The 26,244-nt window shown below is 36.0% G+C and overlaps 1 protein-coding gene across 1 annotated transcript in view; it reads right to left on the reverse strand.

Annotated features, from left to right (window-relative positions):
- The window catches only part of LOC136030483 (activated Cdc42 kinase-like), a gene marked incomplete in the record, with an annotated part of 105,846 nt that overhangs the window by 61,150 nt on the left and 18,452 nt on the right, over window positions 1-26,244 (reverse strand). Inside the window, 3 exon segments of the mRNA XM_065709501.1 lie at window positions 10,401-10,541; window positions 17,689-17,837; window positions 22,226-22,375. Coding sequence (XP_065565573.1) covers window positions 10,401-10,541; window positions 17,689-17,837; window positions 22,226-22,375 — 440 coding nt within the window.

Genomic DNA, 26,244 nt, shown 5'->3' on the forward strand with positions numbered 1-26,244 from the left:
TAAGCTGAGGAGACTTTAATAAACTTTTAAAGCTGATTCCAGGCAGTTGTCAAGTCTCACTCCACATGGACTTTAAGGAGATTTTAATAGATCTCTAAGACCTTAAAGCTGATGAGACTTCAATGGACTTTTAAAACTGATGGACTCCTCATGGACTTTAATGATATTTTAATGAACCTTTGAGCTGAGGAGACTTTAATGGACTTTCAAGGCTGAATCTAGGTGTTTTTTAAATCTCACTCCACATGGACTTCAGTGACATTTTAATGAACCTTTAAGCTGAGGAGATTTTAATAGACTTTAAAGCTGAATCTAGGTATTTGTAAACTATCACTCCACATGGACTTAAATGAAATTTTAATAAAGCTTTAAACTGAGTTGGACTTTTAAAGCTGAATCTAGGTGTTTGTCAAGTCTCACTCCACATGGATTGTAATGACATTTTAATGAACCTTTAAGCTGAGGGGATTTTAATAGACTTTTAAAGCTGAATCTAGGTGTTTGTCAAGTCTCACTCCACATAGGCTTTAGTAAGATTTTAATGGACTTTTAAAGCTGAATATAGGTGTTCGTCAAGTCTCACTCCATACGGACTTTAATGACATTTTGATCATACTTAAAGCTGAGGAGACTTTAGTGGAATTTTAAAGCTGAATCTAGGCGTTTGTCTAGTCTCACTCAACATGGACTTTAATAGCATTTTAGTAGACCTTCAAGCTGAGGAGACTTTAATGCACTTTTAAAGGTGAATCTAGGTGTTTCTCATGTCTCACTCCATATGGACTTTAATGATATTTTAATGAAACATTAAGCTGAGAAGACTTTAATGGACGTTTAAAGCTGAATCTAGTTGTTTTTAAATCTCACACTACATGGACATTGGTGAGATTTTAATGGAATATAAGGCTGAAGAGAATTTAATGGACTTTTATGGTGATTGTAAAATCTAATTCCACGTGGAATCTAGCGACATTGAGATTAAAGTACACAGATCCTTTAAAATGGGCGCCGGCAGGGGGGGCATGCCCCTTCCCTGGAAATTTGGGAGTATAAAGTAATTATAAGGAAACAGGGCCCATTGTTGGCTGCATGTCAATAGATTTTGATACTTAATAAGGAAAATACAAGTTCTAATTTGTGACTGAGTGAACCCTTTCCAGTTTTCCACAAACACTTTGTGTATAAGATTTGGTTGGAGTAAAAAAAATCTTCACAGCAATGAATGGTAAGCAAATGGCAATCCTTGTCAATAACGAAAGTATAAGAGCCTAACTATTGATAACATTCAATCAAATAATCAGCGTTATATGGTGATCCTAAATATTTATTTGTTTATTAGTAATTAGTGCAGTTATTAGTACACAAGAAAGTTCCTATAATTATAGAAATTTTGGTAATTATAGAAATAAGGGGCAATTTCGGTAAAAAATATGCCATCAACTTTTGCTTGCATTGCAAGAGTACCCATGAGCTCATATGAAGCCATTATGATCAGAAATGTTTCTTCTGAAGGGAATACAGGGAATCACTGTATTTTCCCCCTGAATAGATACATTTTTTTGTGTTCTACTATCCTTTTTTTCAGGAGTGATTGTATTTATCTAGTTGTCGCTTTGAAAAAGATTTAATTTTTTACAGTTATTAAGCATAAAGGTGTTAAATATATTGGTTTTTGGTATTCAAAATTAAATCGAAAATTTTCATTTGATTTTCTTAATCTTAGTTTTATTATTTTACTTAGAACAAACTACTTTGATAATGCGTTACTTTTCATAAACACTGAGTCTAAAGGCATTAAATATTTTGGTGTTTGATAACCAAGTTAAAAACTGTCGATATTGTTAAAAAACTTAAATAAAAAAAAACAAGTTTTTTGAAATGAAAGCAAGGAGCGACATTAAAACTTAAAATGAACAGAAATTACTCCTTATATGAAAGGGGCTTTTCCTCCTCAACACCCCACTCTTTACGCTAAAGTTTTTTATTGTTTTAAAAAGTAGAGTTGCGAGAAAGAATCAAACTTTAGCGCAAGGAGCGGGGTGTCGAGGAGGAAAAGCCCCTTTCATATAAGGAGTAATTTTTGTTCGTTTTAAGTTTTAATGTCGCTCCTTACTTTCATCTCAAAAAACTTGTTTTTTTTTATTTAATTTCTGAAAGTTTTTGAATTAATACATGTCATATTTTGGCTCTCTGTACATAAATTATTAAAATTAAATTTGCATATTAGTTCTTTTTTTGGCTAAATGGCTTTTTCTTAGTTTTGATCAGACGATTTTGAGAAATAAGGGGTGGGGAAGGAGGCCTAGTTGCCCTCCAATTTTTCGGTTACTTATGAAGGCAACTAGAACTTTTGATTTTTAACGAACGTTTTTATTAGTAAAAAATATACGTAACTTAAGAATTAACTTACGTAACAAACTTTTATATTCTTATATTTTTGATTATATATATGAGGGGGTTTGTCCCCTCGTTAATACCTCGCTCTTCACACTAAATCTTAAGTTTTGTCCCAATTCTTTAAGAATGACCCCTGAATCGCTCGCTCTTTATGCTAAAGTATTTTTAGAACTCCTCATATGCGTAATAATCTCTGTTCGTTTTAAATTTTAATGCTTCTCCTTACTTTCAATTGAAAAAACTTTTTCATGTTTATATTTTCATTGTTTTTTTTTAATAGTAATGCTAGAAAATCCTGCGCCCTTTTCATTGAATTTCTCTTCCCCCATGAAATATTCCTCCGAGGAAAGATCCTCCCATATAGCCCCCTCCCCTGAACCCCACACCCAAACAAAAAAATCCCCCTGAAAACGTCGGTACACTTCCCAATAACCATTACTGTATGTAAACATTGGTCAAAGTTAGTAACTTGCAGCCCCTCCCCCAGGGACTGTGGGGGGTAAGTCACCCCCAAAGACATAGTTATTATTGTTTTCGACTATGCGAAACAAAATGGCTATCTCAAAATTTTGATCCGTTGACTTTGGGAAACAAATGAGCGTGGGAGGGGGCCTAGGTGCCCTCCAATTTTTTCGGTCACTTAAAAAGGGCACTAGAACTTTTCATTTCCGTTAGAATGAGCCCTCTTGCAACAATCTAGGACCACTTGGTCGATACGATGACCCCTGGGAAAAAAACAAACAAACAAATCAATAAACACGCACCCGTGATTAGTCTTATGGCAAAAAATACGAAATCCCACATTCTTGTAGATTGGACCTTGAAATTTTTTCTATAGGGTTCACTGATACGCTGAATGCGATGGTGTGATTTTCGTTACGATCCCATGACTTTTAGGGGGTGTTTCCCTCTATTTTCCAAATAAGGCAAATTTTCTCAGGCTCGTAACTTTTGATGACAATTTGATAAAACTTATATATTTGAAATCAGCATAAAAATCCGATTCTTTTGATATATCTTTAGCATCGAAATTCTGTTTTTTAGAGTTTTGTTTACTATTGAGTCGGGTCGCTCCTTACTACAGTTCGTTACCACGAACGCTTCGGCATTGATCAACGGAACTGAATGCTGGGAGTTTATATCTTAGTTTTTGTAAATAGGCTATTGTTCTGTTTTGTTTTTTTGTATTACTTACTTTTTTCGTTTTTATATACTTTTAATTTAATTGACATACTTGGTCCATTGCCTTTAGAAAAATGCTTATCTCTAAGCTTCCTTAAATAAGAAAAAAAGTTTTTTTTCATCTGAAAGTAAGGAGCAACATTAAAGCTTAAAACGAACAGAAATTATTACGTATGTGAAAGGGGATGTGCCCCTCTTCAACACTTCGCTCTTCACGCTACACTTTTTTAGCACATAAAAAAAATTACTAATTTTCTAATTTTACGACCCATGTGTTTGTGGAGTCATTTTTGAAGGATTGGGACACAATTTCAACTTTATCGTTAAGAGCGAGGTGTTAAGGAGGGGAAAACCCCCCTCAAATAGATAATAATTTCTGTTCGTTTTAAGTTTTAATGTTGCTCCTTACTTTCAGTTAAATTTTTTGTATTTAATTTCTGATTGTTTTTTAAATAACGCCATGACACCTGGCTATACCTCCACGGAAAGATCCCCTTTCCAATAGAATATTCTCTGGACAATTCAATCCTGGTGAAAATGTACCTCGGACAATTACCCTTAAAATTTCTATGCGTGAAGTTGAATCGGTAAAGAGAAAGCAAGACATATAAAGAAAATCTTATAACTTAAAAACCTTTCCCCAGAAGCTGTGGGGGGGTTATTCTATCTCCAAAGACATAGTTATTGGGCCTTTCAACTACGCTGAATAAAAATTATCTCAAAATTTTGATCGGACGATTTTGGGAAAAAGTGGCGTGGGAGGGAGCCTAGTTGCCCTCCAATTTTTTAGTCACTTAAAAAGGGCACTAGAACCTTTCATTTCCCTCTCCCGACGTTCTAGGTCCACTGTGTCGGTATGATCACCCCTGAAAAAAAAGAAAAAAAGACACGCATCCATGATCTTTCTTCTTGCAAAAATTATAAAATTCCACATTTTTGCAAATATGAGCTTGAAACCATCTATTGGTATCCAAATTCTGCTTTTTAGAGTTTCGGTTACTATCGAGCCGGGTCTGTCCTTACAGTTCGTTACCACGAGCTGTTTGACTACCCATCAAAATCCAGATCATTGAAGTATTGATCATTTGTCTGCGTTAACAAAAGTATTGTATTCATGATGTATTCATATGCTTTATAGTTTCATGAAATGTAAGGAGTAAAGTAAGGAGCAAGTTTTAAACTTAAAGCAAATATAAATTACTCTGCATGTAAGGGGGACTGCCTTCTTCTCAACTCCTTGCTCATTAAACAAAAGTTTTTTAGTGCTTTAAAAAATCTTTTCCAATTGTAAATTTTCTTAAGAAATAAAAAAAAAGGGAAACTTCACAGTCAAGAGTAAGGAGCTAAAAAGGAAACGACCCCCTTCATATAAAGAATAATCTGTTCAAATAGGCTTCAAAACTGTTCCTTGCTTTCAGTTGAAGAGCTTTCTTTTTTTTATTTAATTTCTGATTGTTTTTCAAATGATACCCAGGCCTAACCAAGATGAAATTTGCGGTAGTGGTCCCTTAAATCCCTGGTTAATTGCTTTTAAAATGCGTAAATCAATAATTGTACAATGATTAGTACCGTCCTACGTTCATATATGCAATTCCTATTTTGGATAAAATTTGAATATACCAAAAAAATTGGCGATGAATAGTAATTTTGGTAAAAATTTTATGCTAATATTACTACTAAAGAATTTTGGTTGGATGAAAAGGAGTATTATTGTTTTTATGGATTGAAATTCTTCTATATAACTATCAGTTATATAGAAGATCTTCTATATTGCTGAAGCCATTAAAATCTCTACAATAGGATATTTTTGTGGATAAACACTTTACATACATTTTTTAAATACATTAGAGTACTCCATAAAAACAGAAAAAGAAAAAAATTACCATTTAAAATTGATGAAAACTAAGTTCCTAGCAGTATTTGCCACCCCAAAGAAATTTCCTGCTGGGGCTGATGATGACCTGCCTTGCATTTTCCACCTCTGTGCTGGTAGATATGGGAATGTAACATTTTAGCTGTATAGAGAAACATTTTAATTAATTCCTACTTCCCCTTTACCTCTTTCAACAATTATATGGAACCTCTTGAAGAGTAAGCAGTTTGTCCATCAAAACGTACTTTTTTAGGAATCTACCCTACCCCCACCTAAACAATGCCCCCCCCCCCCTTCATTATAGCTGACACGCAATTACAGATATCCAAACGCAGCCTAATTTCATTACCAATAAAGCGAATCAACTTGGTTGGATCCAATACTGCCACCGTGTGGCATTACTTCTTTTGCAACTGGGAAGTCTACAATATTGTTATTGATACTTTTCTTCTCAGAATTTTAAATTGATTGCAAATTCGTCCTCTTTGGGGTAAAGTTGTAGTTTGGTGCCCTAAAGTTGCAGAAAACAAGACTTCCCCTGGCTCAATCTATATGGTCACTTAAAAACAGCTTTAAATTTACTTTTAAATGAGCTCTCTTCCAATTATTTTGGAACTTCAGTTTGATACAATCGTCCCTGGGAAAAAACAAAACAAATAAACATACATAGACGACGTTTCTTCTGAAAAAAAATTCCACACTTTGAAGAATGGAGCTCGAAACCTCTACGGTGGGGTTCTCTGATATGATGTATCTAATAAAGGGATTTTCAATAAGATTGCTTGCTTGTTTGAAGTGTTTCCCCTTTCTTGAAAAATCCGGTAAATTTCCTCAGATTTTTGGTGTTGTCTGGGTAACAATAAACTGAAAGAATTTTATATATTTAGAACCAGCATAAAAAGTCAATGACCTACTGCCGGTGTAGCAATTGCAACGAGAATTCCATTTCTAGATTTGGTGAATATTGGTCCAAGTCACTTTTTGCTCCCAGTTTTTTTTTATCACTAACTATTTGATAAGATTCTCTTGTGACGAAAATTGTTTTGAACCTGTTCATTTTATTTAGTTGAATAGGACAATAAAAAGAAAGAGGGTCAATTTGACATCTGGATAGTAAGTTTAAATTTTGCTTTTCTTTCGCTATTTTATTTATTTTATTTTTATTTTTTAATGTCTGAATATTTAAGGGATCTAAGTTCAGGGGGAGAATTGTCCTGTTATGAAAGAAATACATTTTACTTGGCCGCTATACAATAAAAACGTGGTATCTATGCAGGCAGGATGGTTTTTGAGTATCTCTACTCCTTTTGTAAACTATTCTGAGGCGTGGAAAATTGCATAAGGACAAGTTTACATCTGTTATAATCTATGGAAGCAATAAATCTTTCTGTAATTTTGGTTTGAGTTTGATTTTCTTTAAGATTAAATGCATAATAATTAAATACATTATTGATTAAATAAACTTATCTTTTTGCCAGGAATCGTTGTCGTTAAAATTTACTGCATTTTGTTTCATTTTGCAGGCAATTTAATTGCTCTTTTTATTTAATAGTTTCTTTCCAAGAAGTAATTAAAAATAAACTTATTCCTACCGAAAAAAAATTATCCTGATATATATTCCCTGTCCCCTCCCCGAAAATTTCCTGTCGCCACCCTTGTCTTTTAATACTTATAATTTGGACGTTTCTATTATGTTAGTGTTTTTTCAGATAATTTCAAGAAATCAAAAATCATTTTCACAAAAATGAGAATCACAAACTAAATGTCTCTGTCATTTACAAACCTAGTCCTTTGGCATTTTGTTATAGGCACTGGCAAAAAAAAGGCAGGAATGAATTGATAATTCGATTAGTTCTGCAAGGCACAGGCACTAATTTGTTCTTCTATCTGGTATTAACTACTGAGTTGGCAGCAGGGGGTAGAAAATGTCGGTGCTTGGGGCTAGCAAGGAGAAATTGCGCGAAACACATTATCAGCTGAAACCTGCGATCTCTAAGAGCTTCAATCTTTAAAAACTCAAGAGCAGATTTATAATCTACAAATTTTTCTCCAAGGATGATTGTAACTGCTCTTTCGTGGACTACTTCCACATAATCACTTAGATATTCAATATTCTGAATCTGAGACCCTCAAACGGGACATGCATATTATAGTATAGGAAATATATATGTTAGGTATGCCGTAAAATCATTAGATATGTTAGATATGCCATTAAATCAACAGATTGAAATCAAAACCGTAGTTCAGAGTTGCATTTCTGGACTAGCCCTTGAACATAAGCACTAAATGAGCGATCGGCGCTGAAATTAACTCCCAGGACTGTAGCTGACTACACAAGCGGAAACCAGGGAGTTAGGCAAACAAGATCTCGTTTCAGCGGATTAAATCTTACAATTTTGGTTTTGCCTTCGTTGATCTGCAAACTATTTGTACTACATTCTTCTTTGAATTCTGTTAAAAGATCAAGGCTGAATTGGGGCATAGCTTGGATTGTATCTACTGTGAAATTAATAAACGCAGAAAGATCGACTACGTATTTGAATCGGTCATCCATGTTGACCATAACATAATTAAAACCGTAAGGAAAAGTAAAGCGGCCAATTTGGTGCCTTGAGGGGATCCACATGTAATCTCTTCCCAGTTAGAGTAGAGATCACCGAGAAAGAGGGCATAGACTCGCTGGTACCAAGAACGTAGGAAATCAATAATAAACAGTATGATATGTTTACGTGCGCCCATTCTTTTAAGATTCGTAGCAGCCACGAGGTGCTCAATCAAATTAAATGCTTTCCTGTAATTGAACGATCAGGTGATAAAGCCTAACCAAATACACCATGGTACTACATCCTTTTAAAGAAATATATTGGTACAGGTCAAGTGAATCTGCAATTTGCGACATAAGTTCACGGTAAATAAAGGACTCACTGACTTTGGCAAGGTTTGGCGTGATTGAAATGGGTCTTAACTGATAACAGCTTTTTAAATGCTTAACCTTTGGAACGACACGCACATATGCTAGTTTGCAAGAATGGGGGAACGACTGATCATTGAAACATATTAACGACCGAACTTAGAGGTTTCGGAAGAAATATAGCGTATTAACGCAAAAATTTTACCGGCAACTTGCCAGGATAGGAAGCACAGTTATTTCGCAGTTTTCGTATTTCCCTGTAAACTTCGTACTCGAAAACTTGCTTGATTTCGTCGCATTCACAGTCTTTTATCAGAGTATTCAACTCAACCTCACTCAATGATGTATACGCGGTACAGATTTCGGTAAAGAAAGAATTGACTTCTTGTGCTGATATCAAAGGCTCATCTGTTTTCAGCATCCATAGCTCACTATTAACAGATTTTCTGGTCATCTTTTTGACTGCCGAATGCCTATACACGAATCACTATCAAGCAGGGGGACAATTTTCTCAATAACATACTTCTTTTTAGCATGTCTACTGACACTGAGAATGTGGTTCCATAACTTTTTTGCAACTGAAATAGACCCAGAACTATGTAGGCGGCATCTAAGTTTGATCAATCGCTTCAGATCGCTAAGTTAGTCGAGAAAAATTCATGCAACTTTTCGAGCAGCAGGGAGTTGAGTGTTTCAACCTTAAGATTCAAGTCAGTGATTGAGCATATTTCTTCGAATGAGTAATTACCAATCCACTGACCAAAGGCATATATAGAGTCCCGGTTCAGTGAACGAACTGTCACTTTGCTTCTTTTCGGTTTCGGCATGTTCTTCTCCGCTTGTAGCAGGATTACAAAACGATCGGCGGTTTGCAATGGGTCCACTGAGAGGAAATTCACTGACATTGGTAAATATCAGGTCTAACATGCTGCCACTTTGTTGGGTAAGAATGTCAACTACTTGTATCAGATCAAGGGCATTGGATACCCACTGATTTTTGGTCTGGTTCAAGTCGCCTCCAACAATAAAGGCAGGAGCCGCAATTACGCGTCGAAACTTATCAAGGCAGGGTTGCGAGCAAATCACAACCTCCTTTCTGTTTTTGGCACTTGTAGGATAGACAGATGCAACAACCAGGAACGAAAATTTCTTTGGCAGTTGAAAAGGCTTACATTCAGTTCAGACTATGTCATGGTCCGGCACCACCATCTCTGCGGCTTAGGCCTCTATCCTGGCGGGTTTTAAAAAAAAAAACAAGTATACCCTTTGATATATCCGGTATAGTTTGTGATATCCCAAAATTCAGACACGATGGCTATTGGTACACTGGATTCTCGTAACAAAAACTTCTAGTCCGTCCATCTAATTAGTAAAGGAGCGGGTGTCGGTCATGAGAGCAGAGGGAAGTTGCGATTTGGTAGACAGGAGTTAAGGACATAAAACAGGAGGATTTTCGCTGGAATCAGCAGAAATAGTCACATCAGCATACCACGGCGTGAGAGTCGGTGGGATTTTATAATGCGTCTGAAAGTTTATTTTTACGAGTGTCTGCAGTATAACTATCTGTTTAGTCTTTAATCTGGTCGACAGACCTGAAACATGCACTGGGATAAAATATCACTTATACCTCCTGCCTCCCCGCTTCCCTCTGCGTGTGAATCTGTAGGTGGTTTCCGGCAACATCACAACATGGCGATCTGGTGGCCTTTTAGGAGTCGAAATTGCGATAGTGGTGAATGTAGATGGCGCCACTACGTGTCGAAGTAAATAAAGTTCGTAAATCATCGATTTTTCGATTATGACTGGCATAGATACCACACTAAACAAAGTCAGAAGGGTCAAGTCTTTGATTATTTACATTGCCAGGGCAAGAAACTAGGAACACTGGCACTAACAAGCTAAGCTAGGGATGGGTGCAAAGCAGCTATTCAGCGCTAACGCCATCTACAACGTCAGATACAGGTTTTCTACAATATAATAAATAATTCTCCAATCAAAAAACATAAAAAAGAGACATATTGCTTTAAATTCACTTACCATGCTATAGGAAGTTTGAGATTGACGTTGAAATTGGTTTGATAATAGTCTTTTCCAACACCTAAGGCACGTGAAAGGCCAAAATCCGATATTTTGACCTTATTCTTGGAAAATACAAGAATGTTACGAGCAGCCAGGTCTCTAAAATAAAATAAACTTTAAAATTTCAAACACAATTAAATACATAGACCTGACTCTTTTTCCACTCATTCGCGAAACAAAATACTAAAGAACATCCAGCAAAAATTAATTAGTTCAATCTATGAATCTATCAGTGAAATTGAACAGATAATTAGGTATCTTCTATAGATAGTGACCTGATAGTATTGCCATAGATAGTGATCTATTTGGTATTTATGGGTTGTTTATAGCTTTAAATTACTATCCTTACAATGACGTTTCCATGCTTTATAAATCAGTAATAATATTTAAATATAGGCTTCGATCAATTAATCACATTAGGTGCCCCGTATTTTCCCACTAGTTATAGTCCCATACATGACATTCTATTAATGTTTATTTATTTATAGCCTATATATTGTATTTATATAAATGAAGAGTTACGCAGGGTTGTGTCCCATCCCCGTTTGTATGCATTATTTTAATAGACTTTGTCCTAAGGAGCACAGCAAAGGCAATGGGAGAACGCGTTATCAATTGGAAAAAAGAAATCCCCAACACTTAGATTATGCTGATGATGTGAGCATCCCAGATGAGAATATTATCAAAATGAATGAATTTTGTGGGTGGGCAAGAATAAGGTTGAAAATTAATATTAAGGAAATAAGTCGCTAAGACTCGGAATAAGTGAACACGAAGAGGCTATGTTGAGTAACGAGAGGATCGATCAAGTGGACACCTCACTTACCTAGGTAGTATTATTAAAAAAGACAGTGGGCGCAGTGACGATGTAAAAAGCAGAATATTCAAGGATCAGGGAGTTTTTATCACATTTGAAAAAAAAAAATAAAAAAGGTAAAGAATACGGCATTGGACTTTGCAGTCCCTACCGGTGGTGCAATGGGGGTTAGGGGCCATCCATCCAGTGCTTTAGCACGCCCTTCCTGTTTACCTTCCCCAGATTTTTCCATGTACCCATTTAGAGCTGGGTCGACTCTGGCTGACCTTAAAGAGTCACGACACTGACCCCGTCCCAAACCAAATAATTGGGTACACTAGGATTCGAGCCCTCACCCTCTCGGACAAAGGATCCAGCGCACCAATCCCCTTGGCTAGGTTTGTCCCATCTTCGTACCAAGATTTGAATATTGGAAGCTACAGTAATGACGGTGGTCAGGCATAGTTCTGAAGCTTAGGCACTCCGAAAGACTGAGGATGATGCTAGATATTTTCTAGAGAAACCACCTACGGATTGTTTTGGGTACCCGTCTGACTGACAGTATATAATACAGCAAATTGTAAAAGAAATGTGGGTCAATCTTGCTTTGTAGGTCGACAATGAGAGAAAGGTCGAGATGGCAAGGACAGGTTCTGCAGATGAAGGATGCCAGATTGGCTAATATCATCCTTGTCAGGCAGCCGTTTAGGGTCAAACAAAAAGCATGTTCCTCCCGAGTGGGATGGGAAGATATCACAGGTAAAGATTTAAGGGGAATGGAAACTTCTTTGGAGGGTGTAAAGAAGGAGGCTTTGAATAGGTTGGGATGAAGGAGGAGCGTGCGTAGCTGTGTTGGCCTTTAGACAGGTTGGTGCTACAGTGGCTTTTTGTAGTAGTAGAAGTAGTATATACATCATAGGCAGCGCAATAGCGCTACCTAAACAAAGAACGACGTGGGCAAAATGTATTACTTCTTTTTTTTAACTAGGCCACTTCGCATAGAAGTAGTTGTCGTAGAAACTTTTAAAGCGCTATGGAATGGGACTGTCATCCTCAAAGGTGCAATTTCCGGACCTTCTAACTACGTTGAACAAAATGGCTTTTCGTTTTGAATATGAAACTCAAAACAAAGAGAAATTACAATAAATAGCTGAGTCAAACTCAAAACGAGCAAAAATTAACAAGAGGAGGGCTGATAACCCCCATGCCTTCTCAAGACCAGAATACAATTTGCACTTTACTGAAAACCAAACAAATTTTAAACGTTTTCACTTTTTTTACTATATTAAATAAAAAAATTAAAACTTTAAGAAATAAATTTAAGTATGTATAAATTAGACTGAACATCCACGGTCAATGTTGTTTTTTTTTTTTTTAGTAAAGGCAGAATTATATTCTGGTCTTGAGAAGACATGGGGGTTATCAGCCCTACTCAGTTTATTTTTTGCTCATTTTGAGTTTGGCCCGGCTATTTATTGTAATCTCTGTTCATTTTGAGCTTTATTTATTTATTGATATTGATTACTGGCAGTTTTACGCTTAGAAGATTATTTGACATTATTTTTGCTGATTTTCGTCTTAATGGAGCTCTTTACTTTTCTTTGAAGAACTTGCATTGTGGAAAAAGTTTAATTTTTTTTTATAAAAGGCAAACAACTGCATCGTTTTATGTTTTACCTACACCTTTAAAGAATACTAAACTTTAGATTTAAAAACCTTTTTATTTACCATTCTGTTGCTTTTATTAAGACTGAAGTGTCTATTAAGACAAGGGCTAAACGACAGAAGCAACATAAATGTATAAAACAAAGGAAAAGTTACAAGAAAATTGCTACTAACCACAGGAGCACACAGTAACCACTTAAGGAGCAGAGGTATCAGAATGTTTTTTCGTGGGGTTGAAATAGAAACTCCAAAAATTATGTTTTGAAGCCTAAAACGCTCAACTATCATGAAGAGACCTTTGGACTATCCTCAGGGGTGAATTGCACCTCCCTTACCCTACCAGCATCTCCCTCAGGGAAAGTAGGATATACCTGATATTTTTCTAACATAAAAGCCTTATCGTTCAAACAATCGGTAAGGTTTTAGCCAGTACATCTATTTTGAATCACATCAAACTAAAGGATGTGATTGCAGGATATTCTTTTTGCTCACACATATTAAAAAAAATTTAGTGAATTGTCACGAGATATGACCTTGTGTCAATAATTTGAATCTGTGTGATCGAAACCGAAAACAAACAGAAATAGGTACAAACATAGAATAGGTAATAATATAAATGAATAAATACATCTAAAAACGAGTTAACCTTAAATTGAATATGCAATTCAAGCTTGGAACGAACGAAAATTACTACAAACACAAGTTTGGGTTCTACCTCTTTCTCTCAAATCATCTCAACCTACTGCGTCATTTTACTGAAAACTATACGTGTCTTGAATTGTCTTGGAAAATACAAAAAAAACTAAATGTTTGATATAATGCTATTAACTGTTGAAAGATCATCAGTTCAAGATTTTATTTCACTTTAATCTTACTTTCATTTTCAATGCTGTAATAACTGGAAAAGAAAATATTTGTAACATAACTTGTTTTCCATGAAGCACCAATGACGTAGAAGGCTTTAGACTTTTACATTTAGGGAAGGGGGCAGTATCCAATTCTTGTGCAGCTATATCTGTCTAGAACAATCTCGGAAAGAACTAATAAAATTAAACTGAATATTAGAGCTAGTTACAATCAGCTTACTTTTGACTCTCAACAATGGAATTAATACTTTCAATTTCTAGTCATTTGAGTCCCCTCCGAAGTTTACCTCCTCCACAAAAACCTTATCTGCCCCGGGCATAAGTTATAACCCTTCACCCGGGCTCTGAGAGGGGTATGTCAAACCCCAGAGTTACTGTTATTTATCTTTAAACTGTTTTGAACAAAATGGCTATCTCAAAAATTTTGATCAGATGCATTTGGGGGAATAAAGGCCTTGTGGTAGGGGGTTTGGTTACCCTCCGATCCCTTTTGACTTAAAAATAGCACTAAAAATTTCAATTTAAAATCAAATGAGCCCTCTCCGAAGATTATACTACCATCCCTACCATAAAAACCTTATATACCCCGAGGACATAGCTAACAATACTTGCCCCCGTGCTCTGGGGGGGGGGCTGTGTTATCCCTGGAGTTGTTGTTATATCATTTATGGTCTATTTTGAACAAAGCGGTTATATAAAAGTTTTATCAGACGCAATAGGAGAAAAGAGCTGGGGGGGGGGGGTGCCATCGGATCGTTTTTGACTCTTAAAAAGGAAACCAGAACTTTGAATTCTTAATTAATTGAGTCCACTCGAAGTTTATCTTTCCCATAAAATTTTAGATGCCCCAGGACAAAAGTTAACACCCTTAGTTCCCCCGATTTCTGGGGGAGGGGCAGTATTTGTTGCTGAAGTTTCTGTTATCTTATCGTTGGACTATTTCAAAGGTATCGGATGTATTGAAGGGAAATAGGGTGTATAGGGGGGAGGGTAGATGCCCTCCGACCACTTTTGACTCTTAAAATTGCCTTATATGAACCCGGGGCATAACTTCAAACGCTTTTCACTAGGCTCTGGGGGTTGTGTCGACCCCAGAGTTTTTGCTACCTGACGATTGAACTATTTTCAAAAGAGACTATTTCAAAATTTTTATCAGACGGGTTTGGGGAAAAAGAGCGTGGGGGGAGGGGGGTAGTTGACTTCCAATCTCTTTTGAATCTTGAAAAGTGAACTAGAATTTTCAATTTACAATCGAATGAACCCCCTCTGAAGTTTATACGAGTAGCCCTTCCTTAAGAACCATATATGCCCCCTGAGCATAACTTACAACGCCTGCCCCTGGGCCCTCGGGGTTTGTGTTGACTCCGGAGTTTTGTTATCTGGTCTTTGAACTATCTTTAAAATTCTTATAGGATGCGTTTGGGGAAAAAGGGGCGTTGGCGGCTATTCGCCCTAAGATCACTTTTGACTGCTAAAAAGGGCGTTACAATTTTCGATTTCAGATCAAATGAGCCCCCTCTGAAGTTTATACGACAATCCCTCCCATATGAAGTGCCTCTGGGGAAAAATTATTGGAGCCTTATCACCTTAGGGTTGGTGGGGGGAGGCTATTTCTCGTCGGATCACTTTTGACTCTTATAAAGGGAACTATAACTTTTAGTTTCTAATCATTTGAGTCCCTTTCGAAGCTTAAACGATCGCCTCTTTTATAAGAACCTTATATGCCCCCGAGGTATAAGTTACAACCCTTCCCCCGGGTTTCGAGGGGGGAGGGGTTATATTAACCCCGGTTTTTGTCATCTGACCCTTGGACTAACAAAATGGCTATCTAAAATTTTTTTGATCGGGTGCATTTGGGGAAGACGGTGTGGGGAGTGGATATATGCCTGCCAATCACTTTTGATGACTATTAAAAAAGTAACTAGAACTTTCAATTGTCAATAAAATGAGCCACCTCTGATGGTTATACGACCACCCCTTACATATAACCTTATCTGCCCCCGGGGCACAACCTACAACACTTCCCCCGAGCTCTGGGGGGGGGGTGTCGACCCCTGAGTTTTGTTATTTGACTCTAAACTGTTTTGAACAAACTATCTGTCTTAAAATTTTGATCGGATGCATTTGGGGAATAAAGAGCATTGAGGAGGGGGGGGTGTTGTCCCCCAATCACTCTTGACTCTTAAAAAAAGGATCTAGAAATTCCAACTTACAATCAAATGAACCCCCTCCAAAGTTTATACGACCATCCCTTTCACAAAAAAAAACTTATAAGCCCCCAGGGCATTATTTAAAACACTTGTCCCTAGGTTCTAGGGGGCTATGTTATCCCTCAATTTTTTTTTTTTTTTATATAAGGTCTTTGGTCTATTTCGAACAAAATGAATGTATAAAAAAATTCAATTGGACGCATTTGGAGAAGAGGGCTGGTTGGGGGGGGGGGGGGTTCAGTTGCCATCGGTCCGCTTTTGACTATTAAAAAGGGAATTCGAACTTTCAATTTCTAATCATTTGACTCCTCTCCGAGGTTCATACGACCACTTCTTCCGTAAAAGTTGTGTGTGCCCTGAGGGCATAAGTTACAACCATTCCCCTAGGCTCTGGGGGGGGGGGTGTTGACCCCTAAATTTTTGTTATCTGATCGTTGGACCATCTTGAACAAACTGGCAATCTCAAAATTTTGATGAGATGCATTTGGAGAAACAAGGGTGTGTGTATGTGGGGGGGGGGGGGTAGATGCCCTCTGGTCCCTCTTGACTCATAAAAAGGTAACTAGAACTTTTAATTCCATTTAATTGAGCCACCTCTGAAGTTTATATAACCAACCATACTTACTTAAAACACCTGAAACACTAGCAAAACTTAAAACACTAGCCTCCGGGCTCTGGGGGTTTGTGTCGACCCCGGAATTTTGGTTATCTAATATTTGATCATTTTTAACAAAGTGGCTATCTGAAAATTTTCATCAGAAGGTTTGGGAAAAAAGGATATGGGGGAGTTTTCTATAGACGACGACATAGCGTTGCCTCTGACATTTCCAGATGTGCAATGACCATGTGTTGACTAATATCGAATCTGCCTGTTTTCTAGGCTACACTAATATCTCTTATGTTGCTTAGGCAGATGGTCACTTGTTTATTAGTAGAACGAGATCGAAATTTGGTCCACTCGATTGATCTTGTTCCTCGTATTTTTTTAATATTAGAATAAGTCTAAATGTTGATAAATGTGAGTACCTAGTATTTAATGCAAGACCGCCATCTACAGGTTTTGCACTGCCACGTGGGTTTTCTTCAGTCTGATGTGCTAATGTTCCTAAGTGGCTTAGCATCCATATTTGCAGCAAGCATCCGTGCAAAAGATCTCTATATATGAAGATCTCTAATATGGGGGAGATATCCGTGCAAAACATCTTGTCGACATAAACAAAAGCTTCAAATACGCTACGCGAAAGTCGTCGCTAATCGTGGTCGTTACTAAAGTCGAGCGCTCGTCCATCTTTATAGTACCTTCTGTGATCGCTTCGTTTTATTTATGTCTTGTATGTATCCACTGGTGCAGAAGAAGCAACTAAAATCAATTCGAGTGATCTACTTTCGGTACCTGAAATACCTACTTTATTTGCCTTGATCTTAACGTAATCATGTCATTGTTAGTAAATACGGTGCTACGGATAATTCTGTGTCATTCGAGAGATTAAATACTATTTTTAGCTGATAACGCTGGTTTCTTTCTCTGGGTTGTTTCCATCCACTACTCCGATTGTTTTGTCGTTAGTGGTTGTGCATTACATTCGTGTATATTGAAGTTTTGTAGAGGGCTAAAAATAAATTACTATTAATATTAAAGAGAGAAAAGGGAGAGAGAAGAGAAAAAAATAAAGAAGGAGAAAAGAAAAGAAAATGAATACCGAAATTACCTATGAATGAGCCTCTTGGATTCTAAATAATGCATTCCGTCACATATTTGAATTGCAAAATCGCAAAGAACAGGTACAGTAAAACTAGATTTTAAGGCAATTTCTTTGAGGCATTCCAACAATGAGCGAAGAGGGGCCAGTTCCGTCACCTGCAAAGCCATGGTCAAATGAATAAAGATCCAAACCCTTATTTTAATAAAACCAAGTTCATATACATTTAATCTAGTTTTTCTCTTTACTATGTATGGTTCAGAAACGTGGACGCTTTGAAAAACGGAGAAGGATTTGTTAAATGTTTTCAAGAGGTACGAATTAGGTCAAGTGTGTACGAATTCTTTTGGGTGCCTGTCTGACTGACCGTATTCCAAACAGTAGGCATTACGAAAAATATGGTTCTTTCCCGCTTTTTAGGACTATAATGAGAAAAGGTTGAGATGGCCCACAAAAACACTACAAAAGTATTAAAATGTGGAGTAAAAACAATCAAATACACAGAAAAAAAAATGCAGAACGTACAGAAAACGAAAAATATTGACTATAGAGTTTTTTTTTACATTGAATTAACACACAAAAAAAACACACACACACAAAAACGAACTATAGAGAAATAACAAAAAATAACATTAAATACAAACAAGAAATGAAATTCACAAAAAAAGAAAGTCAACCAACGAAAAACATATGGCCAAGCATCTAGGGTGAAAGAAAACAGGTCGTAGGGAAGGATTTATAAGATATTGGAGCTTCTTAGGAGGGTGTAACAAGCTGAAATTCACAAAAAAAGAAAGTCAACCAACGAAAAACATATGGCCAAGCATCTAGGGTGAAATGAAAACAGGTCGTAGGGAAGGATTTATAAGATATTGGAACTTCTTAAGAGGGTGTAACAAGCAAGGCTTCAAATAGATAAGGATAGTTGAAAAGCCCGCATAGCTGTGTTGGCCTCAGGCGGTTTGGTGCTGCAGTGAGATGTTAGTAGTAGTAGTAGTATACCTTTACCTATTTACATCTAACTATATTATTTTCCTTTGCCTTTAATGTAATTTTCTTTCATAGTTATGGCATATTTCTTGTTTTCTTTTGCTTGGCTGGCAAGATGATACCAGTTTTCAAGTAATAAAAAAAAGAGAAAGTCCGAGCTCAGTATACACTTATTAGACTTTAACTACAATTGTTTAAGAACTAAATAATTTTCTTGAAATATAATTTTATTCAGACAACTGATTCAATATACACTTGAGAAAATGATTCAAAAGCAAGAAAACACTGATGTTTATGATTGTCGAATTAGATAAGGTATAAAAATTTATTACTACAAGTATATATCCTTTTTATATGTGTTCTAACAAATAAAAAAAAGCTTTTAAAAATATATTTAGTTTTCATGAAAGTACAATTCAAGCCTTTATGAGATTTGAGGAGGGTGGCAACAGGAGACCTATTGGCGGTTATTTGTCCTAAACTTAAATTTGGCTTTATTATTCATTGTAGTGTCGATTCACTTTGGATTTCATTTCTTCATGCATAGCAATATACGCCTTTTTTCTCCAAATTTTCACCTATTCAGGTCACTTAAAATTTTAACATTACTCTTGGAGACCAACCAGCCCTTTCTAAAAACTCTTTTTGATATCTGATCCATTTCTTATCCCCTTTTAAATTTCTTTTTTTTTTTTAGGTCTTTTCTAATTTAAATGCAAAAGAGCCATTGACCTATGGCAATCACCTAAACTATAGCAACATTCAATGAAAAGGCAATTTTATGAATACTATTGTATTAAAGACAACAACTTCTTGAATAAAATGTAGGCTTGACTATCACAGGCCCTGAAGGGCAAGATTTATAATTTTGAGTCAAAATGAACAAAAAAGGGGATATCTGAAAGCAAGCCACAAACATAAATAAAGCAATGCCTAGAGTCAAAAACAAAATTCGTAGGAAAAATATATAAGAAAATAAAAGAAATCAAATGAAGAATAGAGTAAGAAAGACAAAAAGAACAATTTTTGCGTCCCCTGAAACCTCTGCACCCAGGGCAAGTGCCCAATCTGTCCCTTCTCTAAAACCGTTGCTGGTCACAGCATAACTTGTCTGCATTGAATGATGAATTATTTATTTTTAAATTGCCATAAAAAAATTATAGAAGGGGTACAGCGCAAGCAAATATACAAAAAGAAACAAAACAAAATTTCAAAGACAATGGGGAGTGAAACATTAATTACATTTGTACCATTTAATTCCAACTGTGGCCCCCTATCTAACTGCAGCAAGACTCCATTCGTGTGACAGTTTATCATTACAATTCGCAATACTAGTTAGAACAGCAATACAGCAATTACAATCAGTTATAATATAACCATTGGACACGAACGAGTTTCGGGTCTAGGGTGGGCGGCAGGGTCGTACCAAGGATTTTCGTTCGGGGAGAGGGGGTTACAAAAAAATCTTCCCGTGGACTTAGTCTAAGGGACAACCGTGGATACCTTCCGCCCCTTGCGAACGAGGACGCGTCCACTGGGCATACTTTTGTATATTTCAGTTGTTTTTTTTTTTTTACAGAATCACATTATAAAAACGAATATTTAAGTATTTATGTAGATAATAAATCTACAGAGCCGACCAAGAGTTTTGTCAAGTAAGCTAACTATCTAAGAAACGAAATCTAAACGACGATTTTTCTTCCCTGCAAAAACGTCTATGAATTTTTTGTGGCAGAAATCAATGACTCTATAGATGGCGAGCAAGGCTAAACTACTCATCCTTTCTTGTTCCGTTGAATTTCTTAGACTGGTTTTTAACCTTTTAAGTGAAGAGAAGCTTCTTTCCGGAGTAGCAGTACTGACAGTAAACGTTGCAAGGGCAGTCAACAGAAGAGAAACATTTGGAAAACAGTGAAGTCGCATTCGTGAAGAGAAGATACACCACAAGAAGGCTTTTCTGTGATAAGAAGTTTTTTAAATTTGTTGCACCAAAGCTCAACCTCTTGCTTTAAGGAGTCTGGCTCGGGAAGAATATCGCCATATGACTCAAGCAAAGACTCCACTTCATGGTTCTGGGATCTACTGATAAAATCTTCGAAGGAACAAGGATGCTGAGATTAGACAACCGATTCTGGTGGAGTTCAAAGCGATGTATCAGCTCCGATATGAAGTGGTTTATGGAATAAACAGTGAGGTTCTAAAGTGAGTGAGAAGATCAGGATCATCAAGATGAGATTTTCTTCCATCTCTTGTTCTTGGGTATGTCATCCCAAGCCCTAAAGTAGTTGCAAAACACTGAGGTTTGTCTAAAAGAGGAGCGAAGGTAGCGACAGAATCTTGTCGCATTGTCATTGTTCTAGAAAGAACAGTTTTTACGCGTCTACAAGCGGCAGCCAAGTCACAGTCAACCGACTTATAAGTCTTACACAAAGGCAGCGTCAGAAAGAAATGTTCCTTTACGACATGGAGACGCATAACAAACTGTGACTGGTTCATGAAGTCCAGTATTTGCGAGGCTTTCGCAGACGTTTCTGCGTTGCTGTTCTCCTCAAGAGCTCCGAGAGAATACAGAATAGGCTGATAGAATTGGTTCCTTCCCTCCCACTGAGAGAGAAAGAGAAATTAAAAAAAACAGCAATGGCGCGATCTGATTTACTTAATGTCTATGCGATTAATAATCTCGAAAACGGCGCGATACAATATATACGACAGAGCTATAGCGTTGAACAATCATGCAAGAATTAGACAGTTAATCCCAAATTATTTATAACAGAAAATTATTAAGTATTTTTGGTTTTTTATTATTATTATTTTATTTTATTTGTATATGTACATGTTTTTATATATTTATGTTTCTATTATTTTTTATATTATATCTATTTTTTAATTTGCTATTATATTTTTAGTATATATTTTTTATTGTTATTGTTTTATTTTTATCTCTATTGTTATTATTATGTTATTATTTGTTTTTTGTTTAATAAAATTATTACCTGCTCCCAGAAGAACATCTTATATAATTTTCTGTTTTCTACATACCAAACATGGGCAATGTGTCCCAACGCCAAAAAATAACAAAACATTCAGTTCCCTTCACACTCAGCAGTCATTCTTAATTATGTTTCACACACCCACCTACGTTGTCTCTTAAATCATCCAGTATCTCACACCCACCCATCAAATGAAACATATTTTCATTGATGCACCCCACATATTGTGCATAGAAATAAACAGTGTTTTTTCGATTATTCTCAATAAATATTCAAAACAAACACAACTTAGAAACAATAGGGACATTTTTCCAAGACAGTGGAATTCCACTGTCTTGGAAAAAATGTCCCTATTGTTGTGTTTTTTTTCCCTATTGTTAAGTTGTGTTTGTTTGATATGGAAAGGCAGTGTAGTCTTTGTCGCTATTTACGAATAAATTTTCTTGTTCCTCCAGGAGGCAAAAAATCAGTCCATAAACCAATAGCGCACATTAAAACGTCCTTTTTAAAAGCAATTTTAAAATAATAAATTAAAACTTTAAAAAACTACATACGTAAAAGCTTACCAGCATCAAAGCGTTTGTGTCCAGTACAACTCCATACAGACGAACGATATGTTCTTGATCAATTGTATGCATAATAGCTGCCTCTTTCAAGAATTCCATTGGGTTGGTTTGAAGTCTATCATTACTCAGACACTTAATAGCAACTTGAATCTATTAGAGGAAAAAACTTTTTAGACGAAAATTAATTAAATTGGTAGAAAAAACACAGGAAACACAAGAAAGGCTCAACACACTTAAGGAAGGAGTAAAAGAAGAAGCTAAATAGTTAATAAGTAGCTTAACACACATACACAATAAAGAGCTCAACAAACACAATAAATGGGTAGAAGAAGAAGCAAAATAGTCAAGTCGATTTTGGGGGGTTGATTTTGTTTTTTTTAATGAAAATACCAAAACGGGTATTTTTTTAACGAAAATGCCAATAAGTAATATTTTTAAAATTCAGAGTGCGGCAAGGTAAAATAATATAAAAGGATTATTCCATTGTTCTTTTTTAGTCATCTGCTACTAACAGCAATTGACTGATTGATACCTTTATTTTCAATAATGTACAAAAATAATACAACAATGAAATAAACATAACCACAACAAGAAGACCAAATGACCTGCGCAAAGTGCCTCAATTAACTAATTAAATCACATAATCAAGACACAAAAAAAATCAACGGCATGACACTCACAAAGAACCTGCTCTCATCCAGTATCATGACTGAGGAGAAACCCTTTGACCTGGGATTTAAATGACGAAACCGATTCCGAAGCCCTAATACTGTCTGGGAGGCTATCCCAGAACATTTTCTTCTCAGCGTTTTAATTACAACACAACATAAATTTTTCAGCATATAAAAATTCAGATTGAAACGTTCATTTCAATATATTTTAGTGTTTTATATTATTATTATTGCTTTATTTTATATATTAGCATTAGTATTTTAAGCATTTAATAAATTATTATACATATTTTAAACATAACTTTGCATTTTATTCTACAGTAAGTCCAGAGATTTACAGAGAAGGGAAGGGGGTAGGCATGATGGTAACTTCTTTGGGGGTAGGCATGATGGAACTTCATCGGATAGGTGCGAAACCCATCATTGCTCAGGAGTTTAATAGTAAACTGTACCTTTAGGTGCAAGACGGTACTTATGATAAAACGCCTGGACAATCAGTTAACTCGTACACAATATTTACATAGAGAGTATATGTTGCCGTCTTTAAATTTAATTGTAAACTGCACCTGTAAGTGAGAGACAGTACTTATGGTACAACGCCTGGACAATCAGCAAACTCGAGTGCACTGTATTTACACAGAAAATACATTGCAGTCTTTGAATTTAGTTGTAGACTGCATCTTTAAGTGGAAGACAGTACTTATGATACAACGTCTGGACAATCAGCCAATCCGTGCACTGTATTTACGCAGAACGTATACGTTGCAGTCTTTGAATTTAGTTGTAAACTGCATATTTAAGTGGGAGACAGTACTTACGATAAAACACCTGGACAACCATCAAACTCTAGTACAATGTATTTACGCAGAACGTACATTGCAGTCTTTGAATTTAGTTATAAACTGCATCTTTAAGTGGAAGACAGTACTTATGATACAACGTCTGGACAATCAGCAGACTCTTGCACTGTTTTTACGCAGAACGTATACGTTGCAGTCTTTGAATTTAGTTGTAAACTGCATATTTAAGTGGGAGATAGTACTTACGATACAACACCTGGACAATCAGCGAACTCGTGCACTGAATTTACGCAGAATGTATGCGTTGTAATCTTTGAATTGAATTGGAGACTGTACCTTTAAGTGGGAGACAGAACGTATGATACAAAACCTGGACAATCAATGAACTTGTGCACTGTATTTAAGCAGAACGTATACGGTACTGTCTTTGAATTTAATTGTAAACTGTACCCTTAAGTGGCAGACAGTATTTATGATATAACGCCATGACAATCAGTGAACTCATCCACTGAATTTACACAGAACGTATACCTTATAATCTTTGAATTTCATTATAAACTGTACCCTTAAGTGGGAGACAGTATTTTATGATAAAACCCCTGGACAATCAGTGAACTCGTGCACTGAATTTACACAAAACGTATACGTCGCAGTCTTTGAATTTAATTGTAAACTGTACTTTTAAGTGAGAGACAGTGCTTATGATACAACGCCTGGACAATCAGCTAACTCGTGCACTGAATTTATGCAGAACGTATTAGTTGCAGTCTTTGAGAGGAACAGATAACCAATCATTACGGATTTATCAGTTCATATAGCTTTATATGATATGTCACAAGTTCTACAACAGCTACCCCCCGGTGACGCATTAATATCCAAGGCCTTGAAGCGAAGTTATTCAACATGAAGTCTTTGCCAAGGTTAGCTTTGCTAAGGTTACTGAGGAGCATTGTAACCCAAATACCTTATCTGTGCATAAAGGACACAAGCAAATAAAATGTACCCCGTCCTCTCCCCATTCCAAACAAATGGAAGCCTCCCACCTCTTGGTGGAATTTGAAAGATTCGGATGCGGAGAGATGTTTTAGTTATTACACCGCCTCCCTTGGAATACTAACAAGCAGGAAAAAGCATATTTTTTAGTTGGAATAGTAAGTCACGATCCTGAGTTTCGCAACATACTCCAAATAAGCAACTTTCCAAAAGATGCTTGTATTATTTTAACTTTTAGTTACTATGTGCAGTGGTTTGTTCCTTACTAGGCTCCAGCTATATCCGATGAAACTTACATAGTTCCCATTTATAATGAAGTATATCGATCCATTATATATTTCTTATATTATCTTGTCGAAAGGTAAACGTGCATAAATATTGCACTAATTTATTACGCCATATATGGTTACAACCTACGATTACGAATTCATTCATCAAGCTTGTAAATGAAAAAGCTTTTTTTTAAATAAGTGTGGGAGGGGGCTTAGTTGCCTTCCAGTATTTTGGTCACTTAAAAAGGGTGCTAGAAAAACAAATAAACACACATCCATGATCTTTCTTCTGGCAAAAAATACAGAATTCAACCTTTTTGCAGATAAGAGCTTGAAACCTCCATAGTAGGGTTTTCTGAAACGCTGAATCTGATGGTGTGAGATTTTTTACTGTGACATTAAGATTTTATGACTTTTAGGGGGTGTTGCCTCCTTTTTTCGAAAATAAGGCAAATTTTCTCAGGCTCGTGACTTTTGATGAGTAAGACTAAAGTTAATGAAACTTATATATTTAAAGTCAGCATAAAAATCCAATTCTCTTGACGTATCCATTGGTATCAAAGTTTTGTTTTTTAGAGTTTCAGTTACTAGTGAGCCGGGTCGCTCCTTACAGTTCGTTACCACAACCTGTTTGATAATAATCCTTCCCTCATAACAAGTGAAAATAGCATGCAGTAATCTATGAAACCATAATTAAAGATAATAATTAAAGATATAATTAATAATAATAATTTAATAATAATAAATAATAATTTAAAGATGAATAATAATAATAATTAAAGATGAAACTTTAATAATAATTAAAGATGAAACTTTAATAATAATTAAAGATGAAACCATAATTAAAAATAGCATGAGCACAGCAGTCAAATTTTGAGCAAGGATGAACAAATTCGTTTCATAGGCGCCAGAATAGAGAGGAGGGAGTTTAATTTAAACAGTGCAGAAAAAGGGAAATTAATATAAAAAATAGGAAATTTCAGACAACACCTTACAAATCATAAGAATTTGAGGGACAGGGCCGAAAGCCACTCTCTGCTTATATGCCTTTCTTAGAGTATGTAAGCATGGACGTAATTAAAATAGACGTTTCAAGTAAGATATTTATTTGTATTTATATTGAAAGAAATTCTTTTGGATTAAGATTAAAAAACCTTTAGAAATGAAAAACTTTTTACATATGTGCGAAGAGTGACTAAAGCTGAGCAGGAGCAAAATTTACAAAGCCCTAGAAGAGCTTCCTTTACTTGAAGCACTAGAATAAAGTAAAAAAGTGGGATGGA

Source organism: Artemia franciscana, chromosome 8, assembly GCF_032884065.1.
Source record: "Artemia franciscana chromosome 8, ASM3288406v1, whole genome shotgun sequence".
Lineage (NCBI taxonomy): Eukaryota > Metazoa > Arthropoda > Branchiopoda > Anostraca > Artemiidae > Artemia > Artemia franciscana.